Genomic DNA, 9,969 nt, shown 5'->3' on the forward strand with positions numbered 1-9,969 from the left:
ACCTGGAAAATTCTCATACCAATGAGCCTTGGGACAGCTAGTGTGATTCAACTTAGCTCCACTGATGTTAATGTGGCCCAAAGGCCATCTAGAGTATATCAGGCATTGCCCCACTGCAGTCAATGCAACTCCTTCCCAGCGGATGTAAATCATTCTCATTCCACTGAAGTGAATGGACCATAGTACAAATGTATGTCTATTGAAGTCCATAGTTATGCAACAGGTTTCAGAGGGGTAGCCGTGTCAGTCTGTATCAGCAACAACAATGAGGAGTCCTTGTGGCACCTTAGAAACTAACAGATTTATTTGGACATAAGCTTTCGTGGGCTAAAACCCACTTATTCAGATGCATGGAGTGAAAAATACAGTAAGCAGTATATATATACAGCACATGAATATATATATACTGTATATATATACTGTTAGTTATGCAACAGTTTACACTGCCTGTGGACCTGTCCTAGAAAGGACAAGACATATGAGAATCATGTTCACTCTTGTAAAAATTATGTTTTCATGGCAAAAGGAGAAATTTTCCTGAAGGCCATTTTGATGTCCCTATTGCGCAGACTGTAGATCAGAGGGTTCAGAATGGGAGTCACTAGAGTGTACATTATGGCCACCAACTTGTCCTTATCCAGTGAATAACTGGAGGTTGGCCGGATGTAGGTGTAGATGATGGAGGAATAGAACAAGGTGACCACAAGCAAGTGGGAGGAACAGGTGGAGAAGGCTCTCTGCTTCCCTTTGGAGCTCCGGATTTTCAGGATAGTGATGATGATGAAGCTATAGGACACGGTCGTCAGCATGAAGTTTCCCATGGCCAGGAAGATGTCTGCCAAGATCATCATAACTTGGTTGAGGTAGATGGAGCTGCAGGACAGTGCCAGCACTGGTGGGATCTCACAGAAGAAATGCTGGATGAGGTTTGGCCCGCAAAAATCCAAGCGCAGCATGATCAATGTGTTCACCACTGAATTGACAACACCAACAGCCCAGACCCCGATGGCTAAACTGATGCAAATTCTCTTGGTCATGAGGTTGACATAGCGCAAGGGGTGGCAGATGGCTACATACCTGTCATATGACATGATAGTGAGGAGCATAAGCTCTATCCCCCCTGACAAAGTGAAGGCAAAGACCTGGGCCATGCAGCCATCAAAGGAGATGGTTTTCTTCTCCTGCATCAGGTTTTTCATCATCTTGGGCAGAACTGAAGAACTGCACATAATGTCGAGGGTGGCCAAATTGGCAATGAAGAAGTACATGGGGGTGTGGAGAGGTGGGTGTAGGACAATAGCCACAATGATCAGGGAATTGCCCATGACGACAGCTGTATAAAGGCAGAGGAATAGTCCAAAGAACAGCCCCTGATGGTGAGGATGGTCAAAGAGCCCCTGCATGATGAACTCGGTCACCCTGGTGTGATTACTGGGTTCCATTGTTTGAGAGTTCCTTCTGTGGGAACAAAGATTAAAGTTTCTATCTGGTATTTCTTCAGAAACTACAACATTTTGGCAATTGAAGCATCTAGACAGACCAACAGTGAAATGGAGAGAGTGAGAGAACTTGTGATACTCTTCACATTTCATATAACATATTAACATACTGAGCTATGTTAAAATATGTTAGCACAATAATCTGAGCTACTGAATCTCCATTCTCCCAGCATTTGAGTAAAGAAGGAGAAAAATAACATTCTTGATGTTCTCAGACAGAGGTGCATGAAGTCATTTGGACTGTTTAAATAAACTGCTGGAGAGAGGATTTCACAATATAATCTCAGAATTAATCAAACACCAGTAATCTTATGAATAACCAAGATTCCAGTTTTTAAACTAATTTCACAAAATAGATCTGTTGCAATATAGGAGACCTTCAGTATATATATCATACAGACCATATATACCAGAAAAATAACATAATAATATATAGGAAGTAATATATAGCTATATTTAGGTAGAATCAAGATGCAAAATAGAAGAACTTGCATTCCCTTTAACTGGCCCTAGATTAAATCAGCCGTAGTTGCATTGCAGTCAGCGGGGCTGAATCTCCATTTACTGGAGTTGCACTGGTATAGAACTTGTGTAAATGAGAGGGGAATCGTGCCCTCAAAAAATTCATTTTGAAGATCAGCTACATGGCAATATATACATGTTGCGTCATTCCTAGGAATAGCATTCACATGATATGTCAAGTACTCCTTACTGCATTACAGTTAAGTCTCCCTTTATTGTCTTCAGGCTTCTCTCGTCTTATTACTAAACTACTGCTTCTCATGATTTTCCTCTCACTCCTGCTGCAGGAAATCAGTAGTATCTACACTGAAGTCAATGGAGTTACTGACTTGCAAAAATGATGAAAATGAGAAGAGAATTACAGCCAACAAATCTAACTAATCATGAGTTATATTGAAAAGATTTTTCGTATTTCATAAAAGAGACTTTTTTTTTTAAATTGCCACTCTTTGCATCACATTTTAAATTTGATTGCAAACAATAGGTTGTGAATCTTCAACCTCTCTTATCAATAAAAAGCAACAGAGGGTCCTGTGGCACCTTTAAGACTAACAGAAGTATTGGAGCATAAGCTTTCGTGGGTGAATGTCCACTTCATCAGACGCAAGATGAAGTGGGCATTCACCCACGAAAGCTTATGCTCCAATACTTTTGTTAGTCTTAAAGGTGTCACAGGACCCTCTGTTGCTTTTTACAGATTCAGACTAACACAGCTACCCCTCTGATACTCTCTAATCAATGTTACCACACTAGATCTCCATTGACTTTAGACTCAACTACAATAAAATTCAAAGGCACTTCACAGATTTATGTGAATTTTCATCAGATTCACATTGGTCAAAATGAGATCAGAATATGGTCCAAGATTCATAAACATTGTTGTGGAAATGTGTATCACTGCAAAGCACATTTAGCCAAATTACAAAACTTTAAATATGCCACAGAAATTAAATTTAGCTTGATTTTCAGAAGTGTATAAAGGAATTATCACTCAACTCTCATTAAATTTCACTGGGTGTTGGTGCCACACACACTTAGGAACTTTGACATACCAGCCACAAAAAGTCAGAAAGATTCATTTAGAAGCATTCATTGTGAGAAAGCAAGCAAGCAAAATGAATATTCTCACCTCTCGTTCAATCCTCAAATACAGTCAACCATACTGTAATTTAAATGCAGACTCCAAGTGAGTTATGACTTCTTGAAGACTATTGTTCATTATATTTAGTAACCTTCTGTAGGGAGATCTTGCATCCCTTGTGAGTGTGGACAAGAGCTAACTCTCAAACAATGCCCCATAGGAGAAGGTAAATGGGAGTCACCTAAATCAATATAAAAAAAAAATCTTACACATTAAGTTGAAAAAAATCCTCTTGAGGTCCAAATGTATATTCTTCTGAATTTTCCAGGAGAAAACATAATTTCCAGCAATGTATTCCTTTCTGAACATAGTGATACCAATAGAGATAGATTCCATATTAATCAGTGAGTGGAGAAAGTCTCAGAATGAAATTCTGCCTCATTGGTGGGTGTCAATAGGAATGTTGACCTTGGCTTGAATGGGGCCTGGATTTCACCCTCAGACTTCTACTATCAGTGATCCTTAGTCCACATTGAATCATCTGAGCTGACTCTCCCTGGTAGAATGCCTCCACTGTCTTCACCAATACTATTTATCTTACTTCTCCATTCGTCCTGTGAAGTCAATGAGACACATCTCAAGCTGCCATGAATCAGCATAGCTTCATCACAGTCAATTAAACGTTTCCAGAGCTAGTGTAAACCAAATTCATTCTATCAAAATCAATGGACCAGGTTCCCAACTTGTATGAATCAGCATAACTCCTTCAAAGGCAAGGGGTAAACCAGCAGAGCTCCATTGATTTTGCTCTGTTTAACTGCAGGTGATTGAATGGAGCTACATTTGTCACGGCATGCAAAATCTGAAGGTAGTGCCGTTGTTGGGTAGTTAATGAAAGCCAGATTTGATTTCTAGAATAATACTATGTAGGAATGAAAACCCAGGTTGAGTTTCACATCAGAGAGAGATTTTTCAGGGATAGGAATTACAAAGGAAAAGTCTTTTAGCTTGCATAGACCTCTTTACAGCCAAGCACTCAAGCGCATACTTGACTCTGAGCATATGAGTCATCTTGTTGATTTCACTGGACCAATTGAGCTTAGAAGAAAAGCAGAAAAACTCTGGAATCAGGGCCATTGATGTGATCCAACATTAGGGTGTCATCAGACTTATGGAAACTTGTCTCAATTAAGCAAAATGAAGCTTTGGATGAAAATGACATTGCCTTTCTTCAATTTTTTTGAAACCCAAATGCATGACTGTCCTTGGGTCATACTGGCTGTTTGGCTTATTGATTGCACCTGGTAGTTATAGGAGAAAGAGAAAGCCTGACCTTTGGGCCTTGTGGAAGATCTGAGGCCTGAACCAGAGGCTGTGAACCAAAGTTAGGTCACGTATTAAAGTAGATACTAACAAGTTCACTCTATGACTTTGGCAAAAGTATTGCTAGTGTTGCTAAAACACAGACACTCCTAAGAAGCAACAGATACTGGATATGTGTGAGAACACAGTACAAAAGACATCTTGGTCTAATATCAGATAAGAGGGTTTGACAGAAGTGATGAATAGGGACATTGTGCTGGAGACACCTGGAGCATGATACAAGCGGAGGTAACGAGCCAATGTCATGAAACACATAAGATGGTATGAGAGTTGTTTGTCTCAGTCTATAAATATTGGGGTACCTCACCTTAATACTTTGTGTGACCTTGAGGAAAGCAAAAAGTCTCGCTGCTGACTGCGCTGCTTTTTGCCACTGGGCACTTATGTGTTAGTGTACCTGTAGCCACAGAGCCAGGGCACTAGGACTGTGTCTTGAGCTTTTGTCACTGAACCGTGCTGGTGGTTGTTCTTTCTGGGTAGTACTATCGAGGTCTGCTGAACCAGCTGTCTGTGCAGGGCTGGGACAACATATGGAGAGAGCACACAAGCACGTAACTGACAAAAGTAGTTTTATAGTTCATTGATTGCAAAAAATAGTATATCATCTCTAATGAGGGCTGCAATAATTTGGGGTTCCCTTCAGAGTTATTTTGAATAAGTAGGGACGCATTTTCTTTATCATTCCTTTACAAAGAATCCATGTTTGCTTATACATTGCTATAGAGTCAGAGGCACAGGCCTGCAATTATGGTTCTAATCATTGATTCATAAATGGATTAATACATTCCAAGTCTTGAGTGGGCCACTGTGATCTTCTAGTCTGAGTTATTGTATAGCACAGGCCAGAAAATGTCCCAAAAATTATTCCTAGAGCAGAACTTTTAGGGAAAATACATATAACAAATCTTGAGTTAAAAAATCTCAGTGATGGAGAATACACCACAACCCTTGGTAAATTCTTCCAGTGATTAATTACTCTGATTGCTAAAAAATTTAACCTTATTTGCAGTCAGAATTTGTCCAGCTTTAACTTCCAGGCACTGGACCATGCCATACCATTCTCTGCCAGACTGAAGAGCCCATTATTAAATATTTTTCCCCATGTAGGTACTTATAGACGGTGATCATGTCATCCCTTATCCCTCTTTTTGTTAAGCTACAAAGATTGAGCTCCAGTGCTTAATTTGTGCCAGGGCTTGCCAGGGCTGTGCCCCGGCACCTCTTGGCTTGGCCGTTCATAGCCCTGGGACCTCTGCGTGTGCTGCATCATTTATGAATGTAAAAAAATTGATTGAGCCCCAGCACCTAATTGCTAATTGCTTTCAAATTACAAATTAAGCACTGGTCAGGGGCTAGGGGAATTGTCAGTGTTGTGTGTTTGGGGCAGGACAGCCAGGGCCAAGTGGGTTGTAACTCATGATTATAGTGTATTGGTGGAGCTGGGAAGTAGTTTTCAGACAGAAATAGTAGGGGTATTATAGTGCAGGCCTGAGGTACATCCGCAGAGCTGTGAAGGGAAACCACGGCTGTGATAGCTGGGGGCTGTGGGTCAGGATTGATGGGCAAAGTCAGAGCTGTGGGAGGTGGGGGCAGGGCTGGGACAGCAGATGCTGTGTGTCAGGATAGCAGTGCATCAGCGGAGCTGTGTATGTGAGAGCCCAGAGATGAAATAACAGGTGGCTGCAGGTTAGGATTAACAGGCATGGGCAGAGGTGAGGGCTAGGAGAAGCCCAGGGCTGGGATATGGGAATACGGCTAGGGTTAGGGATCAGGGGTCTGTGGGTTGGCTTTAAGGTGAATCAGCAGAGCTGTGTGTATGAGAGAGGGAACAATGCCAGAAACAGAACAGCAGGGAGTTGCAGGCCAGGACTAGTGAACATTGGCAGAGCTTGCAGTGTGTGGAGGTGGGGGAGTCCAGAACCGGGATAGCAGGGGGCTGTGGGTCAAGATTGAAGGACACTGACAAAGCTCTGGTTGTGGGGGGAGAGAGAGTGCGAGTGAGTGAGCCCAGAGATGGAATAGCATTGTGAGTAGGGGCTGTGGGCTAGGACTGAGGGGCACTGACAGAGCTCTGTGTGCGTGTGGCAGGGGTGGCTCCAGGCACCAGCGCACCAAGCGCGTGCCTGGGGCAGCACGCCGTGGGGGGCAGTCTGCTGGTCGCTGTGGGGGCGGCAGTCAGGGAGCCTTCGGTGGCATGCCTGCGGGAGGTCCACTGGTCCCGTGGCTTCGGCAGCAATTTGGCAGCGCGTACGCCAAAGCCACATTACCAGCAGACCTCCCGCAGGTGCGCCGTCGAAAGCCACCTGACTGCCATGCTTGGGGCGGCAAAATACATAGAGCCGCCCCTGGCATGTGGGCCCAGAGATGGAATAGCATTATGGGTAGGGACTGTGGGGCACTGGCAGAGCTCTGTGTATTTGTGGGCCCAGAGATGGAATAGCATTGTGGGTAGGGGCTGTGGGTTAGGACTGAGGGGGACTGGCAGTCATGGGCAGGACAGCAAAGCCTGTCACAATCCAGGTACGTTGGCTGATCTCTGTCATTGAGGCCTAGACACCTGGAGTTGCCTTTCACTCGCTGCACCTGGGCCCTGCTGCCTCTGCTAACCCAGTGGGAATCTCTGGTTTGTTTACATGTCAGTTTCACTGCAATTCACCCCCCCCCCCCCCACACACACACTACATCCCCTAGCTAGGTGAGACTCTGGTGGAATTTATGAATGAAGGGATCACCTTTCACAGGAACTGGTCAAACTGGCTTGACCCCTTTCACTTTACACATCAGGGGGCTCCTTGCCATAGGAACAAACCCTCCCCTTCCTTTGTCTAACATTAATCAGTGGCTCTTACTTTCCTTTCTAATCAGCCCCAATGGGACTGCTGCCGCAACCTGCATTTTCCAACAGTGTTTCCATTCTAATGGCCTCCATGGGACCCATTAAGATGATGAGTAACTTTGTTTCTGCCACTGGCTCTTAATTCCTTGAGAGGTTTTTCAGATCTCCAGGCAGTGCCCAGATCTCAGCTGAGCAGAACATTTCTCAGAGTGCTGATTAAGACATGAGGAGTTATAATGACCTCTGTGTCCTCCTGGAAATCCCTATAGAGCCACAGGTGCTGCATGGCTAGTTGGGGAGATTTCATTTTAGTAACTGTGTTGCTAACGGGGATGATTTGAATGAGCACATAATGAAGCAGGATTTTTTAACTGATTATTATTTTTATCCTAAGCAAGAGTCAATGAAATTAACATGTTTCAAATGACATTGCTCAGGGTTCCTTCATGCTGGGGATCTGTCACTGCAGTTCTGCTATCAGACCTATAGAAACAGCTGCATCCTTAAGGTCAAGCACTTTACACACTATGGGCAAACTATTCCTTGCCACTTCTCTGGTCAGCTACCAGAGACGGAGACAGCTCCAGTTACAGTCTATCCCCTTGCCACTGCTGCCCTTAGCAGAGAGTTACAATCACACTGCAAGCCCCTTGCCACCTGCTTTGCCTGTGAAATTAGCCGCACACAGAGTCGGAAGGAATATTCTTTAGCTACCAATAATCATGATGTATTTTTAATTTGACTTTAGTGACCATGACTGTGAAATGCACCCACACAGCAGTCCCTGCCCACTGCAGCCCACTTCCCACAGGGATGGGCCAATTAGCAGTAGATTAGATAGATAGATAGATAGATAGATAGATAGATAGATAGATAGATAGATAGATAGATAGATAGATAGATAGAGGCAGGTGAATGTTAAAACCATTAGACAAGTGGACAGAGAGATGATTAGACAGATGAACAGATGACATGGCAGATTGATAGAAGTGTAGATGGGCAATTGGAAATACAGACAGATGGATAATTAGGTGGGTAAACAGTAAAAGGAGGAAAATGGACAGACATCTTGGTGGACAGATAGACAGCAGGATGGACAATTAGGTGGATGGACAGATGATTATACAGATGGACAACGAGGTAGTGGACGGATGGACAATTAGTTGGATGGACAATTAAATAGACAAATTATTAGATAGAGAGGGATGTGGGAATACAAGCTCACACAAACACACACACACACACACACACACACATCCCAGAATCCTGTCAGGCAATGCGATTCAAAACTGACCAAAGGAGGTTATTTCTCTAGGTCAGAACTCAGAAGTTGGTGCCTACACTAGGACTGTCTTCCCTTAGCCTGTCTTCTGAACCTGCCACTAAAGAGGACAATTGGTGTTATACCCAGTGCTGTGACTTTTATGTGGCTACAGATTCACTAATAACCAATGACTGACCTGGGCTGTGAAATTCAGTTCTGGATTCTGAGTTTCACAAAGGTAATTGGGTAGGGTGACGATACGTCTGTTTTGCCTGTGACAGTCCCTTTTTTTAAGTTCTGTCACAGCATTTGTCCCATTTGCTCATCCCAAATTATCATCAGTTTTGGCAAAATAGTGGGGTGCGACCCCTAGCAGGGCATGGAGGAACATGTGGGGGGATGAGGGGTGAGCGGTAATGCCAGCCCTGCATGGGAGGGAGGGCTCGGGAGATCAGTGGCAGGGGGGCTTTGACTGGCTCTGCATGGGCAGGAGGCAGGGGATTTGATGGATAGCATCAAGTGATTCACAGAGAGGCCTGGGTCAATGTGGTAAAATAATCCCAATGTCCAGTTGCTGCCACAAATATGAATTGAGTGTTTACTACCATGCACATACCCACGAGGATGCACAGAGACCAACAGTACACATAGGCACATGCAGAGTTAAACACCTAACCTCCTTACATGCTTATGGAAACCCAACAGGCACCTATCTGCATTTTAGGTGCCTAAATACCTTTGCAAATCGGGCCCTAACTCCCTTTGTTTCCTTTGAAAATACCAGGCCATATGCTTCATCCAGTGATCACTGAAGTGAACGGGCATCTTTCCATTGATTTCAGTGGGACTAGGCCCCAATCAAGGTGTTACATAATACATATATGTTGGGTGTAGTATATACCATATCAATGGGTATTATGCACACAGTATTAATACAATGTAGATTATATCTCCGAGCCATTGACTCAGGAGAACTTTGAAATATATATATGGGAAGTTATGTTAGCTGAATGCATTATGCTCTCTCCACAATTCTGTTCACCCTTGTTGAGTATCGCACAACAATTTGCAAAGTTGAAGCCAGCTTTGGCATTAGAATATAGGAAGCCTGTCAAAGCCAAGATACATGAAGGGCATGTCCTAGCGCAAGTTGGGATGAACCTCAATACCCAACCAGTTTGGCATGTAGTATCCGAAACAGATAAGAAAAGTACAGGCCGGAAGAGCAAGTTTAGGAACTGGTACACTCTGGCAGGCTGGATTTTCATGGTGAGTAAAGGGCTTTGTAATTTGTAAAGTCATACCATAAATACTGCTATCTGAAATGCATGTCTTTGAACACCCCTTCTGTGTAACGTTAACACTCTGAGAGAATTTGCTTCGT

The 9,969-nt window shown here is 43.5% G+C and overlaps 1 protein-coding gene across 1 annotated transcript; it reads right to left on the reverse strand.

Annotated features, from left to right (window-relative positions):
* Window positions 1–506: 506 nt before the first annotated feature.
* Window positions 507–1,442, reverse strand: LOC135886857 (olfactory receptor 13A1-like). Its single transcript, XM_065414645.1, has one exon. It carries the CDS (start codon window positions 1,440–1,442, stop codon window positions 507–509), a length of 936 nt encoding a protein of 311 aa, XP_065270717.1.
* Between the last annotated feature and the right edge of the window lie 8,527 nt (window positions 1,443–9,969).

The sequence above is a fragment of the Emys orbicularis genome, chromosome 12 (assembly GCF_028017835.1).
Source record: "Emys orbicularis isolate rEmyOrb1 chromosome 12, rEmyOrb1.hap1, whole genome shotgun sequence".
NCBI classification, from domain to species: Eukaryota; Metazoa; Chordata; order Testudines; family Emydidae; genus Emys; species Emys orbicularis.

Bases quoted from the DNA above. Each gene is read 5' to 3' on its own strand.
- LOC135886857 (XM_065414645.1), bottom strand. From the start codon at position 1,442: ATGGAACCCAGTAATCACACCAGGGTGACCGAGTTCATCATGCAGGGG.